The following is a 20,987-nucleotide window of genomic DNA, read 5'->3' on the forward strand; positions in this document are numbered from 1 at the left end:
TACCTCTGTGCGAAGTCAGCGCTCCTCCCTTTGATGGCTGAGCTCTGATGGACACCCACAGGATCGTGATCAGAACAGTCCACATTCTGCATCAATATCTGTCAGCAACGCTTAACCATCACCTGGACAGAATGGAGAGAAAGACAGGTCACTGGGATACTCCAAACCAACAACCAAAAACTGGCCATTCAGCCCATCAAACCTCTGTGCTAATCAATCCCACTCCATTCTCCTTCAATTGCCATGGCTCTGTTAAACCTTTCCATTCAGTTAGTTACCCAATTGCTTTGTGACTGTTATTATTGACTGTTTCTACCTCGCTGTCAGCCAGTGTGTTTCAGATCACAATAACTCAGAGTCAAACATGCTCTCTCCTCCTCTCTCTATCTTTTTAGCTGATTATCTTCAATCTGTGCCCTCTGGATACAGTGCATATTAAGAGTTATTATTAAGATATTAGCATATTAACAGTGCATATTGCCAGCGGAAACAATATTTCCTTATTTACTCCATCAAAACCCCTCAGAATTTTAAACAACTCCATCGAATGCCCCAAGTGACCCTGTGGACGCTCGGGGGGAAGGAAGTGACCCTGCGGACACTTGGGGAAGGAAGTGACGCTGTGGACACTCGGGGGGGGGAAGGAAGTGACCCTGCCCTGTGGACACTCGGGGGGAAGGAAGTGACCCTGTGGACACTCGGGGGGAAGGAAGTGACCCTGTGGACGCTCAGGGGGAAGGAAGTGACCCTGTGGACACTCGGGGGGAAGGAAGTGACCCTGTGGACACTCGGGGGGGAAGGAAGTGACCCTGTGGACACTCGGGGGGAAGGAAGTGACCCTGTGGACACTCGGGGGGGGGGGGTGAGGAAGTGACCCTGTGGACACTCGGAGGGGGGGGGGAAGTGACCCTGTGGACACTCGGAGGGGGGGGGGGAAGTGACCCTGTGGACACTCGGGGGAGGTTGAAGCTATTTTGTTTCTGGATAGGTAGAGAATGTGTCCTAGCTCAGTGCTAAGAAACTATCCCTCAGCCTGTGCCCTTGGTGACCAAACTCAATCAGGACAGGCCTGAACAGTGACATAGCAATGGAAATAGCAACAGTATAGGGAGGCAACTGCTCGACAGAGAACAGGATGTGGCTGAGGCTGGTGTGGGGAGCGGGAGAGCGGGGAGTGGGGGGGTGGTGGGGGAAGAGCCGCAGACAGATCAGCGAGATTGGGACATAATCAGACCCAGGAAAAGCAGGAACAGCCATTATAATCCACCCCAGTATAGAAACCAGATTTCAAAGTTACAGCTGTCCACTTTCTCATTCAGTTCCAGCATGTGGAGTTGTTTTAAACCTGTGTGGAATCTTTGCTCAGAGTGTGTCCCAGGAAAATCACCCTGTACAATAGCCCCAATACTCCCAGCGAGGGAGTTGGGGAGAATGTCCTGCTGAATTTAAGGGCACAATGTGATGAACACAGTCTGTTTCCCACACAGAGCCAGATTCAGACAGTTCATCAGACTGATTCCTGGGATGGTAGGATTGCCCGATGAGCAGAGATTGGGTTGGCTAGGCCTGTACCCACTGGAATTTAGGAGAATGGGAGGGGATCTCATTGAAACGTATAAAATTCAGGCGGGGCTGGACAGGTTAGATGGAGGGATGTTGTTTCCTCTGGCTGTGGGAGGATGTCTAGAACAAGGGGTCACAGTCTCAGGGTATGGGGGCAGTCATTTAGGACTGAGATGAGGAAGAACGTCTTCACTCAGAAGGTGGTGAACCTGTGGAATTCCTTACCACAGAGGGCTGTGGAGGCCAAGTCACTGACTATATTTAAGAAGGAAATAGATAGATTTCTAGCTCCAAAGGTACCAAAGGATATGGGGAGGGTGTAGGAGTATGACATTGAGATAGAGGATCAGCCATGATCATGTTGAACAGCAGAGCAGGATCAAAGGGCTGAATGGCCTACTCCTGCTCCTATTTCTTATCTATGAGAAGCTGGTTGGCCATTGGGTGGGTAGGCCTTTAGCATCAGGCCACTGACTTTGCAGAACTCTGACAAAGGGTCATCCAGACTCAAAACATTGGCTCTATTCTCTCTCCACAGATCCTGTCAGACCTGCTGAGGTTTTCCAGCATTTTCTGTTTTTGTGTCGGAAAGGACTCAGGGTGGTCTGGGTTGGGAGGAGAGTTCAGAAGTCTTGCTGGGGGGGAAGGGATGGGATCAGAGACTGCAGCCGAGGAGCACAGGGGTGGGAGGAATCAGAAACAACAGGAGGGATGGGTGGGGAGGAGGGTGGGATCGGAATGGTCAGGTCAGGAACTCAGGAATGAGTGGATTTTCACGGCTGCTCATTGGGGTGGCAGGGGGAGCAAGTGAGTGGGGGAGGAGAGGCAGCTTAGTTGCAGGGACAAGGGGGTGTAGCGGAAACACTCCTGTTCCAGAGGCCCTGGATACACAGCTAACCAGAGTTAAACCTAAAATAGAGAAGGTGCTCGAGGCACAAAGCTTTAATAAAACATTTAATGGCACAGTGGTTAGCACTGCTGCCTCACAGCGCCAGGGACCCGGGTTCAATTCCAGCCTCGGGTGACTGTCTGTGCGGAGTCTGCATGTTCTCCCCATGTCTGTGTGGGTTTCCTCCAGGTGCTCCGGTTTCCTCCCACACTCCAAAGATGTGTAGGTTAGATGGATTAGCCATGCTAAATGTGGGGCATCATGGGGATGGGGTGGAGGAGACAGCCTGGGTAAGATACTTTGTCAGAGAGTCAGTACAGTCTAGATGGGCTGAATGGCCTCCTTGTACATTGTAGGGATTGTATGAAAATGACCAATTAGACCCCTGTCAGTGGATTGGTTGTCCTTTCCCACCCTCCCGCTATTGAAGTCAGAAGTGAATGGGTTTGAGATGGGACGGATTGAGGTTGGAGATTTTGAACCAGATCACTGCTTGGGGAGGCAGTAATGGGGGCGGGCAGATGGCTCAGCCACCTCTGTTTACTGGGACCTGAGCCTGACTGGAATGATAAATGTCAGCCCCTCAAGTTCTCACCCCTCAGTCCCCTCAACCATCCACCCACTCTACACACATTCCATGACCTCACCATGCCCCCTCGCATCTCCCGCGCCCTCACAATGACCCCTCATAAGCTGCATTGCATTCTCTCCATGCATCTTCCATACCCACTCTAACAGTATCCACAATGTACCAATGAACCACTGGTAAATCTGGCAATGGAATAATTCTAAAACCGACACAATAAGCATAGGCCTTGAAAGATATTTTGGGAAAAAAACAGCTCAGCTTACAACTTCTTAAAAGTGATAATCAAGCACAGCCAACTGGCAACTGTATCAGCCAAAGCATGCTCAATCGATGGCCTCATTATGAATGCTTGGCTGAGCTCCCAGAATGACCAATGTATTTAGTCTACTGCACAACAAGCAATATCCATTGCAGTAGAGAGGAAAAGCATTATTTGACATTTCTATTACCTTGTAATAAGCTGCTCTTTCTTTGAAGAGATTTTCCACTGCCTAAGCATCTATTAAAAGCAGAGATGTCTTGCTGCATCTGTTCAAGGCATTGGTGAGGCTGCAGCTGGAATACTGTGTGCAGTATTGGTCCCCTTATATGAGGAAGGATATATTGGCCTTGGAGGGAGTGCAGAGAAGGTTCACCAGGTTGATACCAGAGATGAGGGGTGTTGATTATGAGGAGAGACTGAGCAGATTGGGTTTGTATTCACTGGAATTTAGAAGGCTGAGGGGGTATCTTATGGAGACCTATAAGATAATGAAGGGGCTGGATAGGGTAGAGGTGGAGAGATTCTTTCCACTTAGAAAGGAAGCTAGAACTAGAGGGCACAGCCTCAAAATAAAGGGGGGTCAGTTTAGGACAGAGTTGAGGACGAACTTCTTCTCTCAGAGGGTGGTGAATCTCTGGAATTCTCTGCCCACTGAAGTGGTGGAGGCTACCTCGTTGAATATGTTTAAATCACGGATAGATGGATTCCTGATCGGTAAGGGAATTAGGGGTTATAGGGAGCAGGTGGGTAAATGGAACTGATCCACTTCAGATCAGTCATGATCTTATTGAATGGCGGGGCAGACTCGAGGGGCTAGATGGCCTACTCCTGCTCCTATTTCTTATGTTTTTATGTTCTTATTAACCCAAGATTAGATGGTATGAAGTGAAGAAAAGCTTCTAGCAATGATATTGTGAATGGATGTGATTGATTGACAGGAGGTAAGGGGGCCAATGTATTTCAATGGGAATCTTTTTGTTCTGGTTGATGTCTCGAGACTTGGGTTTTCCTATTGTCCACAACTCCTCTGAGAGGCTGTGACTGATTTACAGAGAGGCCCCAACTCACCATGTGGTGGAGATAATGGCCTAGACCAAAATTGTGCAGGTGTTTGAACCACCCAAACCCGCAAAGGAGACAGCAAGGGCAGGAGTGCTACGTACTGGCTGGTTACCTGCCATCCTATTCCACACCGGAAATGGGAATGGGGGCAGGAATTCTGGAATCTGGTTCCACCATTAAAGGACCCCCCCAAATGGCCCAACCCAGAGAACATCCAGGCCAATATCTCTGCCACATGGGGAGACAGTCCATAGATAACTGGAAGGTGCAGAGCAGGTTCAGGATATGCTACAATTCAGACTCCCTTTTGCCCTCATGATTCCTCTATAAAGGCCTTTACACTTTGATCATCTCGCCATCATTTCTCTTGTTGGTCCTGGGATAATTGCCCCACTGTGAAGAGTGAGACTGGCCCAGTTAGTGAGACTCTGACTGAAGTTCAGCAATTCGTCGCAATCATCTACCCCACATCTTTCCTCTACACCCTCCATTCCGATGGAGCTGATTAAAGAAATCACCAGATTTCACCATCACACGATTAGCCATTCCAGTTTAATGTCATCACATGACTTCCTTTCTCCAACTGCTCCACCCAATCAGTCTTTTTCCCATCACAAACAATAACTTATATTGCTACAGCGCAACTAACTAAAAGCATAAATACTGAACAGGACTGAGAGGAGATGCAGTCTCTTCAATACAAAAAGAAAAATGCTGGCAAATCTCAGCAGGTCTGACAGCATCTGTGGAGAGAGAATAGAGCCAATGTTTCGAGTCTGGATGACCCTTCGTCAGAGCTCTGGGCGGCTTTAAGGGAGGCACGGTGGCCCAGTGGTTAGCACTGCTGCCTCACAGCTCCAGGGACCTGGATTCCCGGCTTGGGTGTCTATCTGTGTGGAGTCTGCACGTTCTCCCTGTGGCTGCGTGGGTTTCCTCCGGGTGCTCCAGTTTCCTCCCACACTGCAAAGATGTGCAGGTTAGGTGCATTGGCCATGCTAAATTGCCCCTCAGTGTCCCAGGATGCATAGGTTAGAGGGATTAGCTGGGTAAATGTATGGGGTTACAGGGATAGGGCCTGGGTGGGATTGTTGTCGGTGCAGAGTTAATGGGCCAAATGGCCTCCTTCTGTACTGTAGGATCCTATGATTTCTATTTCTGAGATTTTCCAGCATTTTTCTGTTTTTGTTTCAGATTCCAGCATCCGCAGTATTTTGCATTTATCTTGCACTCTCTTCGAAATCACAGAATCATAGAAGCCCTACGTACAGAAAGAGGCCATTTGGCCCATCGAGTCTGCACCGACCACAATCCCACCCAGGCCCTACCCCCATATCCCTACATATTTACCCACTAACCCCTCTAACCTACGCATCTCAGGACACTAAGGGGCAATTTTAACCTGGCCAATCAACCTAACCCGCACATCTTTGGACTGTGGGAGGAATCCGGAGCACCCAGAGGAAACCCACGCAGACACGAGGAGAATGTACAAACTCCACACAGACAGTGACCCAAGCCGGGAATCAAACCCAGGTCCCTGGAGCTGTGAAGCAGCAGTGCTAACCACTGTGCTACCATGCCGTCCCTTCAAAGCATCTTTGATTGTTCTCTCTGTGTGTTGCTCCGAGCAGCAGCCAGGAAAGCAGTCTTTATTTCTAGAAGGGTTGGTAACCCTGCATCCTCAGCAGATATTGGCCAGTCCATGTGCCTGAACCCAGACAGCATTGAGCCTAGCATCCTCGACAGACCCAATGACCACACACAAACACACGGCAATAACCACACACAACCACACGAAGAACCCTTCCAATAACAAGTAACAAAGAGTGGCTGAAGTTGGCCATTTCCCCCGACACAAATGTGCCTCGCCAGTGCTGCCCACATCCAGAGGGGGAAGTGATAACCAAGTTTTGTTGCAGCGTCTTCAGGAGAAGTGCAATCGAAAATAAGAATGAAGTAATGCTCAGGGCACTGCACGGTGGCCAGGCAGAGCACTCCAGCGCCAGTCTGACTGAGAACAGCTCTCTCAGCCCAGGCACCAGTCACTTTCTGTTATTCCTTCAAATCTATCAGACTGGGAGTCAAGGGAATTGCCTCTACACTATCCCAGCGTGCACTCACCTCCGTTTCTGTTTAGTAAAACACAAATTATTTAATTTAAAGTTTAAAAAGAACGCTTCCCATTGATGTGAGTGACAGAGTTAGCATTCCAGAGATCCCGAGTGAAGATTCTCAGCCCCGAGCTGACACTCACAACTCTGTGGAGAGGTTAGGGGGTTCTGTGTCTGCTTTACGGTTAACCGCAGCCGCTCATGCAGAGTGGTAACTTCCTGGGACTTTACCAACAAGGAAGCTCTTTCCCAGGAACGAGGCTTTTTCAGAGCAGGCAAGGAGTTTGAGACAAACCTGGAAGGGAAACACGGAGGAGCCAATTTGTGCAGACAGAACCGACACTCACTGATTTGGCAGCTCCAGCTGTTTACTTTGGCCCCTCCAATTGGCAGCTTTTGCTCAGTCCAGAAGCAAAAGGGAGCAGGATAGGCACAGGACGAGGGAGAGCCGGAGGATCAGGAAAGGGAGGGGGTGAGAGGGAGGGTGGAGGATGTGAGGAATAGTAAGTGCAGGAGGAGGAGGAGAGGGAGGGGAAAGGATGAGGGAGAGTGAGGAGATGAGGGAGGGGGAGGGCAGGGGAGAGGAGGGAGAGAGTGAGGGCCAGGGAGAGAGAAAGGGACAGGGAGGAATGATGGAAAAAAAGGGAGTGGAGGGAATGAGAGGGGGGATAAGAGAGAGGGAGGGGGATGAGGGAGAGTGATGGGAAGAATGAAGGAAAGGGAGGGGAGGGGATGAGGGAGAGGGATAGGAGGGAATGAGGGAGAGGGACGGGACGGAATGAGGGAGAGGAGGGAATGAGGGAGAGGGAGTGGAAGGAATGAGGGAGAGGGAGCGGAGGGAATGAGTGAGGGGAGGGAATGAGGGAGAGGGAGCAGCAGGAATGAGGGGGGGAGGGAATGAGGGAGAGGGAGGGGAGGGAATTAGGGAGGGGAGGGAATGAGGGAGAGGGAGCAGCGGGAATGAGGGAGGGGAGGGAATGAGGGAGAGGGAGGGGAGGGAATGAGGGAGGGGAGGGAATGAGGGAGAGGGAGGGGAGGGAGTGAGGGAGTGGGAGGGGAGGGAATGAGGGAGGGGAGGGAATGAGGGAGCGGGAGCAGCGGGAATGAGGGAGGGGAGGGAATGAGGGAGAGGGAGGGGAGGGAATGAGGGAGAGAAGGGAATGAGGGAGAGGGAACAGCGGGAATGAGGGAGGGGAGGGAATGAGGGAAAGGGATGTGGAAGAGGGAGGGGATGACGGAGGGGATGATGGAGAGGGAGGAGATGGGGAAGAGGGAGGTGATAAGGGAGAGGGAGAAGGGGGTGAAGAGGGTGTAAGGGATGAGGGACAGGGTAAAGGAGGAGGTGACTGACGTGCATCCAAATACTCACTCTTCAGCCACGGAAAATTAAAATTTTAATTATGAAAGTCTCTACTTCATGGATCAGTACAAAACACAAAGGGAGCTGTGTTTTAAAAGTTAACCCTATGCTCACTGCTTTACCACAAAGAAAGTTTATGTTATTAAGCTCAAAAGCTGGACTGTGTGGTCCAAATGGGACAAAACAGTTGTTCACCCTTCCCCCAGCCACCCCAGCTCCCCTCCCTGTCTCAGCTCTCTGAAGGGGGATGGGGGGGGGCGGAGCAGAAGGGGGTAGTGCTGGAGAGGGGGCTCCACAGGTAGTGAGGACATTGCGACATTGACACCACACTGTACAGCTGATTATTTGCCAATATGTGATGTTGATTGTCGAATTGTAACAAACAATACATTATTCAGTCACTGAGTTTAGCTGTTCCATGCTTGTACTCTGGCCGCGCTCCGGGGAGAACTCCCGCACTCCAACATTGGACACTTCTTGTAGCCCGCACCATCGCGTGGCCACTCGGTCTTCACTGACAGCATTCTTTGACGGTGCGATATCTGGTAATTACCTCCAAACTTGACTCCACAAAGTCAACGGGCTGGATATTCTCTCTTCCGCCTTCTTCCATCGGGAAAAAGATACAAAAGTCTGAGGTCATGTACCAACCGACTCAAGAACAGCTTCTTCTCTGCTGCCATCAGACTTTTGAATGAACCCACCTCGCATTAAGTTGATCTTTCTCTACACCCTAAATATTTCTGTAACACTGGGCGGCATGGTGGTACAGTGGTCTGGGGAGTTCAGTGATACAGTGGTTAGCACTGCTGCCTCACAGCGCCAGAGACAAAGAACAAAGAACAATACAGCACAGGAACAGGCCCTTCGGCCCTCCAAGCCCGCGCCGCTCCCCGGTCCAGGATTGAATCCTGAAACCAGGATCCCTGCCCAATTTTCCAGCCTATCTACATACCAATATCCTATCCACCGAGCTGTCCCTCACAGCTACGATGCTTTGTTCATTACAACCTATTAACTCACCCCCACCCCCCCATTCCAGACCATGTGATCTCCAGGGAGAGGCGAAAACCCAGAGTGAAAAACCCCAGGGCCAATATGGGGAAAAAAAATCTGGGAAATTCCTCTCCGACCCCCTGAGGCGATCGAAACGAGTCCAGGAGATCACAATGGCCCCGATCGGAAAATGCTTCCCAACCCTAGTCATTTCCACTTCCACGAACACCATATGAATTCCCTGCCCCCGAGACAGGTTCCCAACTATCCGCAGTCTCGCTCTGTACTGGCACCAGCAAGATGATCATAGAATGAAGCCTTGAAACGAGAAACAAGGAACAATTAGCCCGCGCCGCTCCCTGGTCCAAACTAGACCACTCTTTTGTATCCCTCCATTCCCACTCCGTTCATATAGCTGTCTAGATAAGTCTTAAACGTTCCCAGTGTGTCCGCCTCCACCACCTTGCCCGGCAACACATTCCAGGCCCCCACGACCCTCTGTGTAAAATATGTCCTTCTGATATCTGTGTTAAACCTCCCCCCCTTCACCTTGAACCTATGACCCCTCGTGAACGTCACCACCGACCCGGGGAAAAGCTTCCCACCGTTCACCCTATCTATGCCTTTCATAATTTTATACACCTCTATTAAGTCTCCCCTCATCCTCTGTCTTTCCAAGGAGAACAACCCCAGTTTCCCCAATCTCTCCTCATAACCAAGCCCCTCCATACCAGGCAACATCCTGGTAAACCTCCTCTGTACTCTCTCCAAAGCCTCCACGTCCTTCTGGTAGTGTGGCGACCAGAACTGGACGCAGTATTCCAAATGCGGCCGAACCAACGTTCTATACATCTGCAACATCAGACCCCAACTCTTATACTCTATGCCCCGTCCTATAAAGACCCGGGTTCAATTCCCGGCTTAGGTCACTGTCTGTGTGGAGTTTTCACATTCTCCCCGTGTCTGCGTGGGTTTCCTCCGGGTGCTCCGGTTTCCTCCCACAGTCCCAAGATGTACGAGTTAGGTGGATTGGCCGTGCTAAATTGCCCCTTAGTGTCAATGGGATTAGCTGCGATAAATGCATGGGGTTGTGGGGGTAGGGCGTAGGTGGGATTGTGGTCGGTGCAGACTCGATGGGCCGAATGGCCTTCTGTACTGTCGGATTCTATGATTCACTACACTCTGCACTCTCATCAATGTTTCCTTCTCTATGAATGGTATGCTTTGTTTGTACAGCATGCAACAAAAAATACTTTTCACTGTATACTAATACATGTGATAATAATGAATCAAATCAAAATTAAATTTGATTAGTGCCCAGTTTTCTGATACTATCCGTATCAGTTTGTGTCCAGAATGCTGTCTGCAACATGCTCACACGATTCTGGTGTGGATCGTGCAGGATCCATTTTAATAAAAGCCAAACAAGAGATGTTCTTTCCCCATGTGTGAAGCAGGGATTGGGTCATTAACATATGCAAATTAGGGGTCTAATTCTATTCTTTCTTGCCAGTTTGCTTTCCCTTTGAGGCATTCAGTTCCTGCCTCCAGTAACTCTGAGAAAACCAACACTAAAAATATCATGGAATTGAAAAAACGGTAAATATTCCACATAACAACCAAGACTCCAGCTCGCTTTACCAGCCAGCACTTGTTACCTGGAATAACACTGCAGACTACTGTAACCTTCATCATCTGCTCTGTCAGCCCTCCCTCTGATCGCACTACAAGGCCCAGCCATCTCTCCCACAGACCCTCAGGATCTTATCCCATCCCTTACCGGAAAATTGCTGCACGGCCGTGTGTCCTCCCCAACCCCATTGACATAATAACGGCGTCCAAAGTCCAGAGACTCTGGCTCCCCAGACTGCCCCACACGCTGTTAGCACTCGGCAAATAATGTGCCTGAAAATGGACGCTACCAAATTTCTCAGCTAATAAGGCTGGCTGATGATGGGAAGCTGGGTTATAATCTCATTAAGAACCCATCAGTCAACTTGCTGTAATTATCAACATCATCCAGGACAGTAGCACCAATCATTTCTCATCCAGTATTATTGGAATAGGACATTGTATTTTTCTATCAATGCATCAATCCATCAATACAGCCAAATATCCATTGACTGGCCTACACTGATACGGCAAGTCTCGTACGACTCTCATCAAAGTTTACAATGCTATAGTTAAGAAAGCCCACCAATGCCTCTACTTTCTCAGGCGGCTAAGGATATTCGGCATGTCCACTACGACTCTCATCACATTTTACAGATGCACTATAGAAAGCATTCTTTCCAGATATATCACAGTTTGGTATGGCTCCTGCTCTGCCCAAGACCGCAAGGAACTTTGCGAACGAAGTCCAGTCCATCATGCAAACCAGCCTCCCATCCACTGACTCTGTCTACACTTCCCGCTGCCTCGGAAAAGCAGCCAGCATAATCAAGGACCCCATGCACCCCGGACATTCTCTCTTCTACCTTCATCATCATGATGGGTGGCACGGTAGCACAGTGGTTAGCACTGCTGCTTCACAGCTCCAGGGAACTGGGTTCGATTCCCGGCTTGGGTCACTGTCTGTGTGGAGTTTGCACATTCTCCTCGTGTCTGCGTGGGTTTCCTCTGGGTGCTCCGGTTTCCTCCCACAGTCCAAAGATGTGCGGGTTAGGTTGATAGGCCAGGTTAAAAAAAAAATTGCCCCTTAGAGTCCTGAGATGCGTAGGTTAGAGGGATTAACGGGAAAATATGTGGGGGTAAAGCCTGGGTGGGATTGTGGTTGGTGCAGACTCGATGGGCCGAATGGCCTCCTTCTGCACTGTAGGGTTTCTATGATTTCTTCCTTTGGGAAAAAGATACAAAAGTTTGAGGACACGTACCAAGCGACTCAAGAACAGCTTCTTCCCTGCTGCCATCAGACCTTTGAATGGACCGACCTTATATTAAGCTGATCTTTCTCTACACCCTAGCTATAACTGTAACACCACAGTCTGCACCCTCTCCTTTCCTTCTCCCCTATGTACTCTGTGAATGGTATGTTTGTCTGTATAGCGTGCAAGAAACAATACTTTTCACTGTATGGTGACAGTAATAAATCAAATCTCTATTTTGTTGTGGGCTATGCCTCAGTATTAACACTACCAGTCTGAGTCAGAAATCTGTCGGTTCAATTCCCATTGTAGAAATGTGGTTGACATTCCAGTGTAATCCTGAGGGAGTGCTGCAGTGTCGGAGGTGTCTCCTTTCAGGTGAGACATTAAACTGAGACCCTATCTACCCTCTCAGGTGGATATAAACAATTCCATGATACTATTTGAAGGAAGGCCGAGGTATTCATAGAATCATAGAAACCCTACAGTGCAGAAGGAGGCCATTCGGCCCATCGAGTCTGCACCGACCACAATCCCACCCAGGCCCTACCCCCACATATTTACCCGCTAATCCCTCTAACCTACACATCCCAGGACTCTAAGGGGCAATTTTTAACCTGGCCAATCAACCTAACCCGCACATCTTTGGACTGTGGGAGGAAACCGGAGCACCCGGAGGAAACCCACGCAGACACGAGGAGAATGTGCAAACTCCACACAGACAGTGACCCGAGCCGGGAATCGAACCCGAGACCCTGGAGCTGTGAAGCAGCAGTGCTAACCACTGTGCCACCGTGCCGCCGTATTATGTCTGATGTCATGGCCAATATTTATCCTTTAATCTATAGAACTGAAAGAAATGATTTTATCATTATCACCCTGTTGCTTGTGGGAGTTTGCTGTGGATAAATTGGCTGCCATATCTCCCAGATTCCAACAGTGAGAACAAGGGTTATTTGATTCTAATCTATTGAGTGGTGAATGGATGAATTGGGGAAAACGGAGCAGTGATCCAATCGGGTTAATTCTGCACTGAGTGAGGTCAAGTTAAAATGACTCTCCATGTTTCAAAAATATCTTGCTGCATGTGAAAGCATTTAGAGTTTCCTGAGGCCATGGACAGTGCTGTATAAATACAAGATCTGCCTTTTAACCTCTTCCCAGTCTCCAATTTGGTGGAAAACTAGGTGGGGGCTTGTTCTTGTTCAGCTGTTCATGGGACGTGAGCATTGCCGACAATGCCATCAAGTATTGCCCATCCTTAATTGCCCTCGAGACTGTGCTGCGGGGCCGCCTTCTTGAACTGCAGTGGTCCATGTGGTGTAGGTACACCCACCGTGCTGTTAGAGAGTCAGCTCCAGAGTGTTGACCCAGTGACAGTGTTTCATCAGTCGAGGGGGGGCAGTAGCTGCTAATGAACAGGAAGTGTCCTTGTCCACATTCGCACTGATGCCGCAGGACATTATTGGGTTCCGGCTTTGATGTTGAGGATTACCAGGGGCCACTGCTTCCTGACTGTATCGCACATTACTGCCATCTCTGGTGGTCCTGTCCTACCAGTGAGACAGGAGATACCCTAGGATATTGATGGAGTAAGCTTGGATATTGGCTCCAAGGTATAATTCGCTGAGTATGACTACGTCTGGCTGTTGTTTGACTGGTTTGTGGGACAACTCTCTAAATTGTGGCACAAATCCCACCCAGATGTTACTTAAAGAGGATGTTTTTGGGTTGATTGGACAGGATGTCCCCTTCTTGTTTTCGATGCCTCTGCCAATGCCAGATGGTTGATTCAGTTTGATTCTTCTTCGAGTTCTTTCTTTATCAATTTGATGGAATGGAGTGACATGATCGTCTATTTCAGAGGACAGTTAAGAGTCAACCACATTGCTGTGGGTCTGGAGTCATATGTAGGCCAGACCGGGTAAAAGTGGCTGATTTCCTTCCCTAAAGGATATTAGTGAACCAGATGGCTTTTCACAATAAGCTAATGACCGTTACTTTAGTAACTCTTTTATTCCTGACCTATTTAATTAAATTTTAATTCTCCAGTTGCCTTGAACCACTGCAGTCTGTGTGGTGGAGGTACACCCATGGTGCTGTTAGGGAGGGAGATCCACGATTTTGACCCTGCGCCAGCGAAGGAACGGCGATATATTTCCAAATGAGAATGGTGAGTGACTTGGAGGGGAACTTGCAAGTGGTGGTGCTCCCACGTGTCTGCTCCCTTGATCTTCTGATTGGTGGAGGCCGCAGGTTAGGTAGTTGCTGTCGAAGGAGCCTATCGAATTATGTTTTTTACCAGTCACCAACACTTAAAGATTTCTGTACCTTGACTCGTCAACCTCTCTGCTTCTCGACAATGTCTGGCTTCTCACTGTTTAGAAAATACTCCGATCTTTCTGTCTTAGCTTGAGAGTTGATTGGGGATGAGGGGAGGGGCTAATTAATACAGAGATAAACCACGAGCCCAGATGGGAAATACAGGGTAGTTCTGAATGGATGTTTTCCGGGTGTGGGAAGGTTTGTAGTGGAGTTCCCAGGGGCTGGTATTGGGACCCTTGCTTTTCCGGATATTTAATAATGATCTTGACCTCGGTACACAGGGCACTATTTCAAAGTCTGCGGATGATTCAAAACTTGCAATCATTGTGAACTGTGAGGAAGACAGTGTAGAACTTCAAAGCGATGGCGGCAGGTTGGTGGACTGGGCAGACAGGTGGCAGATGAAGTTCAGTCAGAGAAATGTGAAGTGATTCATTTTGGTAGGAAGAACATGGAGAGACGGTATAAACTAAAGGGTATAATTCTAAAGGGACGCAGGAGCAGAGGGAACTGGATTTTTATCAGCATAAATCATTGAAGGTGGCAGAACAGATTGAGAAAGCAGTTAATGAAGCATATAGAATCCTGGGCTTTATTAGTAAGGGTGTAGTGTACAAGACCTCAATCTGGTTAGCACACAGCCTGTATTCATTCTGTCAAAAAGAGTCCAGTCCTGTTCAACCTTTCCTGACAAATATAACCTCAAAGCTCAGGTATCATCTTTGTGAATTCCTTTCTGTGCCTCTTCAGGACCTCTGCATCCTTTCTACATTCTGATTCGGAGAGGCTTTAAGAGGGTAGAATGGTTCAGATTTTCATCATGGGCTCAGGAATCATGAGTGGGGTCATTTCCCAACATTGCGTTGCTGAGGTTTGATTGAACACACATGGTACGGCCACCTTGTGGAGTCAGGGTGGGCTGGGGTCTGGGATCTACCATCTCCTGCAGGACGAAGGTGGGAAGAGAGATGGTCTCCAGGCCCACCTGCAATCACTTGGACATTTGGGCCAATTCTGTGGACCACGGTTAAGCCCCACAGCCCTCATCCTCCCTCACCCCCACTCATCCTCCATGCAACTATGATCCCCAATACCCCTCATATATCCCACACCCCATTCTATCTCCATGCCACCATGTCCCCTCCAAACCCATTCATGCAGTATCCACTCTAGACAGAACTCATGAGCCCTGCAATGATACAGGGAAGTCTATGAAATAAAAAAGAACATCTGGTCAGATTCCAGTTATTTGTTTTTCTGGCAAAGATTGTTTCTTTCAAAATCACATGAAACTGTTATCAACTCCCAGCCATTGAAAGTCCACTTGAAACAAAATTTACTCCTTTCAAATTCTCATTAATCGCCATTCAAATTCCTCTTCAAAACAGTTAATCAAATTATCTGCTCATAAAACTGCCCAGCAAAGTACATAGTCCCCTTCACAGTTGTGTCAACAACCCCGACTGAGTTAAATCCATTACTGGAGTTGGAAACCAGCCATGCATTTATAATGAGATTCCATTGCACAACTGAATAAACATATCCTAAAAAGCTCAGTACAATAGAATAGCTGAAGTTTGTTACCAGATGGCCATCTGTACCTTTCTCCTAAAGGCCCCACAGATGTTGTTTCAATCAAAGAAATCTGGCATTTGTTCAGTTTTTCTTTCAAAGGTGTAATAGATGTCTGGACATTAAATTAATGTAAAAATTGATGCACTGTGTTCAGATAACCTATTGAAATCTGATTTTCAATACTGATGAATGCATAAGAGCACTTTATCCACTGGAGTATTCTAATGCGTGTGAACACTTACACAATGCTGGCCAATTTAATTGTCATTTACCTTTTAAGGAAAGGGCTCTATGATCCATCATTATATAATAATCAGATTTAACTCATCAATAAATTATATCATTTGAAAATGGCAAGAGCTTTTAAACTGACTTGTCAAAAACATTCCAATCTCCACAACAGACTTCCTCCAAACTGACTGACCTGTCATGTTTCACACACCCTTCATGAATCTACCCGTCTTACTGCAGATTGCAATCTCTGGGAAATCCACAGTTGAGGCAGGCATTTCAAATACTCAAAGCCACATCACTCCAATGGCAGCTGGCGGGAAATTTGAATTTGGAATCATAGAATCCCTACAGTGCCGAAGGAGGCCATTCGGCCCATTGAGTCTGAACCGACCACAATCCCACCCAAGCCCTATCCCCGTAACCCCACATATTTATCCTGTTAATCCCCTGACACTAAGAGGCAATTTAGCACGGCCAACCAACCAAACCCCCACACCTTTGGACTGTGAGAGGAAATCAGAGCATCCGGAGGAAACCCACGCAAGCACGGGGAGAATGTGCAAACTCCAAACTAAGGGCGGCATGGACAAGTTGGGCCAAAGGGCCTGTTTCCATGCTGTAAACCTCTATGACTCTATGACTCCACACAGACCGTGACCCGAGGCCGGAATTGAAGCCGGGTCCCTGGCGCTGTGAGGCCTCAGTGCTAACCACTGTGCCACCGTGCCGTCCATTGACCTAGTTTAAGGATCCCCTTGCATCCATTTAGAGCTGCAAGACATGGGTTTTGTCAAGTGTCAGGACAGCTCAATCCACTTGTGGAGGAGATCAAGACTAGAAGTGATAAAGACGAATGTCATGACTAAATCCAATAAGGAATTGAAGAAAAACATCCCAATCCAAATCATTGTTGGAATCTATTTAAGGGCAAGCCAGGTAAATACACAAGGGTGAAAGTGATAGAGGCACTGAGGGAGGTAAATGAAGTAGTGTGGGAGGAGCCTTGCGTAGAATGTGAAAACCACCATGGAGCAGAAAGGCTGAATGGCCTGTTGTGCTGTAAACACTGTGTAAAATGGATGGCCTCTCAGTTCCCAGCCTAGCTCAGATGCAGCAGACTCTAGAGGAACAGCCCTTCCCATCACAATACTGGGGTCAGCGTCCCATGAGGTGGAAACCCTTGTGGTTGAATTGACCGTCACAGTCCGGGAGGGATGACTCACCGGGAAGGCGGTTAATCTTTAATCCAAATCTAACTACGGCAAACTTCATTGTTGATCCAATAAATCCAGCTAAAATTGGTCATGGACTATTGAGTGTTCATAAGCAGCCACCTAGTTTGTTAATGTCCTATTGGGAAAGGAAGCTGCCATCATTTCTGAAGCTAGACTGCCTGTAACTCTGAACCACTCCAGAGGGATTCTCCCTGATCATTTGGCTATGGTGAATATTGGGATGGGATAAAGCGTTCACCTCTAAAAGGCCCCAATATAACAGTGATTCCATTTTTAAGGTATGTAATTGCTTGTAAAGTACTTTGGGACATTTTGAGGTTGTGAAACATGCTGTAAAACTATGAATCCTTCCTGCATTTGCATGAAAAGAGAATTGGGCAGTTTGCTGTCGAGGCCTGTGTTCAGTCTCCACATCACATTCACTTCACAGGACCCCAAGAGGGCGTCCCCGCTATTGCCTTCCAACAGGGTCTACCAATTTATAGTGAGCCAATCAGTTATAAAAACAACTATCGTCAAGACAACTATGGATGAGTAATAAATGCTACCACCCATTCCAGGAACAAGTAATGTTTTATTCGTATTGTGCTGCTCTCTGTTACTTTAGAAACGTGAGTTCTTGGCACCATTGCTTCGTGCGCTATGAGTCCTGAATATTCCTGTGGGTTTCTACAAATAAAGATTTGATTAACTATTTCCTCGTGTCCAAGTGCTAATAAACTGCCTCTCACAGCAGATGGTTTCCATTTGCTTCCATTAGCTCACTGTTAAAGTTATTTATAACTGCTTCAGCTCACACTGTGTTTTAGGCCCCAGGCACATTGTACAAAGTCGGGCTAGGCAGACATGAAAGGTGAAAGCTCCCAGCAACACACAGCAATCGTTCTGGAGTTTACATCAACTAATGCCACCCCTTCATGGGTGGCACGGTAGCACAGTGGTTAGTACTGCTGTCTCACAGCACCAGGGACCCCGGGTTCAATTCTGGCCTTGGGTCACTGTCTGTGTAGAGTTTGCATGTTCTCCCCATGTCTGTGTGAGTTTCCTCCAGGTGCTCCGATTTCCTCCCACAGTCCAAAGATGTGCAGGTTAGGTGGATTGGCCATGCTAAATTGTCCCTTAATGTCAGGGGGACTAGCAGGGTAAGTATGTGGGGTTACGGGGATAGGGCCTGGGTGGGATTGCTGTCAGTGCAGGCTCGTTGGGCTGAATGGTCTCCTTCTGCACTGTCGGTATTCAATTCTATTCTATTCATGAGTCAGAAGCTTTGGGTGGGATTTTCCAGCCCTGCCCCCAAACTGGGATCATCTGGTCTCACTGAAAGTCAATGGCTGGAATACTGCCACCGTTCACGCTGTTGGGATTATCCCATCCCTGCTGCAGTCAACAGAGATTTGGCTGGGTGCCAAATTCTCTGACCTCACTGCAGCGGAAGCGTGGAGTGAACAGCAGGTAAGATTGTGCCCGACGGACTTCGATTGGACAGTTGCATCCCCCACAGCGGGTCCCACCACAGTGGGGCACATATCCCCGCCTGTGTCCCATTCTGGAGACAAAATGGAGGATGAAAATTGAACGCAACACTGGGGGAGTGCTGCACTATCAGAGGTGCTGCTTTTATGACGATTGAATAAAACACTGAGGGAGTGCTGCACTGTCAGAGGTGCTATCTTCACAATGAGACAACCGCTGATCTTGTTTTAGACATATTCTCTGCTGCATTCCTACAGTTCATCAATGACTACACTTCAAAAATACACCTCACTGGTATAAAGCTGTTTGGAATGTCCTGAGTTTATGAAAGATATCTACATATAAGTGCAAGTTCTTTCTTTGCCCTCGACTCTGCTGTGAGAAATCCAGGAGAAAATATATTTTTGATTCATTCCAAAACATTCAATGACCGTACCTCGTTAACAAAGCACTTGCTGAATACTAACTATAATGGCAGCGTTAGTGACAGCCTGGGACATCAGGATCAGTCGGCAGGAGTTCACCACTGGCAACCCAGGGGAACAGACCCTGGTACAAGCAAGTGGAGAATCCCAGTGGAAATGGAGAGGGGGAGGAAGCCTGGGGCAGGTTCCTTGTGGGCCTGTGGGAGAACTCCAGCCCCCCCTGAAGCTGTCAACAGGACAGAAGAACTCCAAAGTCCCATCAGGAACTTTAGTGTCAGATCATATGTTACCATCTCCATGGAGACCAATAACTGGTTAAAAAGAGATTCAAACTTGCAATTATGATCTTCAAAAAAATGACACGGCAAGATTTCACATTTTACCATGACAAGTGATTAAAGACACTACTAAATAAACATTTTCTTCTTTTTGTGGGCAACTTATACTTAGCCATCGAGAGGAACATTCTCCTTTTATTCTTAACACATTTTCCACAGGATTCCAGTCCCTTAGAGGAAACTGTTCCACAATTAGTCGCAGCTTCCAATGCGTTCCTGTATCCCTGCTTTGCCAAGTAGAAACTTTCAGTGACTGTCTCCAGGCACTTCTTTCTGTTTTTGGAGAGTTTCTTAAATCCACCACCAGAAAAAATGCCTGTTCCGATGATTCTTCTTTCCTCAGCCAGCTCAGGATGAATCTGCAATATTCAGATTTTCAACAAGACTCCATACCCTCTCGCACCTAGCTGTGGTTATTCACAAAACCAAGTAGCCTTTTCTCTTTGCTGACCACACAGAACTTCTCCCTGTCTGTGATTGATTTATAGGGAAGCCTGTAACCTGGGGAGCCATTCTCCCGTCGCTACCTGCAAATTTTCCAGCGGTTCCGGTCCGGAGAATCGCGTGTCGGCCATTTTGCAGGATTCGCGCATGTGTTCCCGACACATGCGTGTCTCCCAGAGCCAGAGAACAGTCGCAGTCGTGACCACGCTGGAAACCAGCGGGAAGAGAGGTAAGTGATTTCAATCAGTTTTTAATATATTTTAAATGTAGTTTACATGTGATTATCGGGCCCGGCATGGAACTTGCCGGGCCTGATAGCCTCTCCCACCCCGCCAGGAGTACTTCACTCCGGCGGGGTTTAGAGTAGCTCCCCACGTTCGGGGAACTAGTGGGAGACCCCGCCAGAGTGAAGGGGGAGCAATCAGGGCCCCCCAGGGGTCCGGGCAGTGGGGGTGTGGTGCTCCTGGGCATGGACACCCTGGCAGTGCCAGCCTGTGCCCCCTGGCACTGCCCAAGGGGCAAAATGTCCATGCCCAGGGGGCACCTTAGCACTGCCCACCGGGCATTGGGCAGTGCCAGGGGGTCGGAGCCTACTGTGGGCAGGGCCTAGGATGATTTGTGGGGGTGGTGGAGTCCTGCTGTCACTCTGCATTGAGATCGGTCTGGGCTGGAGGGAGGCCAGTGATTGGGGCAGGTTGGGGTGCTAGTGGTCGTCTGCCGGGGGGGAGGGGGGCCTTCCTTCTGGGGGTGGGGGGGGGGGGGGGGGGGGTCTGACCCCAGGGTGATGTTGCCACTGCTGGGGTGAGCGGGCTGGACATCGGGGCACTCCGGGGCAGGGAGTGGGGAGTCAGGGCTGGCCTGGGAATTGTGGGGGCCGTGATCAGGCCATGGGGTGGGGGGTGTGCAGGCAGCATTGCGGGGGTCCCGGGCTGGCCAGCAAATGGGGAGACTGACAGATCGGGGCCACTGCGCATGCGCAGAGTTCCGGAGCTGTCCGACTCTGTCGCGAATAGGGTTTTTGATGAGATCCACAATTGTATCATTGCACAGAGTGGGGAGATTCGGGCCTGAAGTTCCACTGAAAAAACATCATGATCAAGAACAGTTTTCCCACCAATTCAGCACTTTTGGGAGAATCGCCCTCCTGATCTCAAAAATAACTTCCTCTGCCCTTTTCCTGTGGAAACATGAAACATATGAACCTTGCTTTCAGGTAGAATTGGTAATTAGCTATCCTTGACG

At 48.6% G+C, this 20,987-nt stretch overlaps 1 protein-coding gene across 3 annotated transcripts in view; it reads right to left on the reverse strand.

Annotated features, from left to right (window-relative positions):
- col16a1 (collagen, type XVI, alpha 1) overlaps nucleotides 1–20,987 on the reverse strand; it is a 425,594-nt gene that overhangs the window by 325,352 nt on the left and 79,255 nt on the right. For all 3 annotated transcript variants that reach the window (XM_078237703.1, XM_078237702.1, XM_078237701.1), the window contains exon 2: nucleotides 4–122. In XM_078237703.1, the coding sequence (XP_078093829.1) occupies nucleotides 4–85 (82 nt within the window). In that variant the 5' untranslated portion in view covers nucleotides 86–122. The remainder of the gene's footprint in view (nucleotides 1–3; nucleotides 123–20,987) is intronic.

The sequence above is a fragment of the Mustelus asterias genome, chromosome 21 (assembly GCF_964213995.1).
Source record: "Mustelus asterias chromosome 21, sMusAst1.hap1.1, whole genome shotgun sequence".
Lineage (NCBI taxonomy): Eukaryota > Metazoa > Chordata > Chondrichthyes > Carcharhiniformes > Triakidae > Mustelus > Mustelus asterias.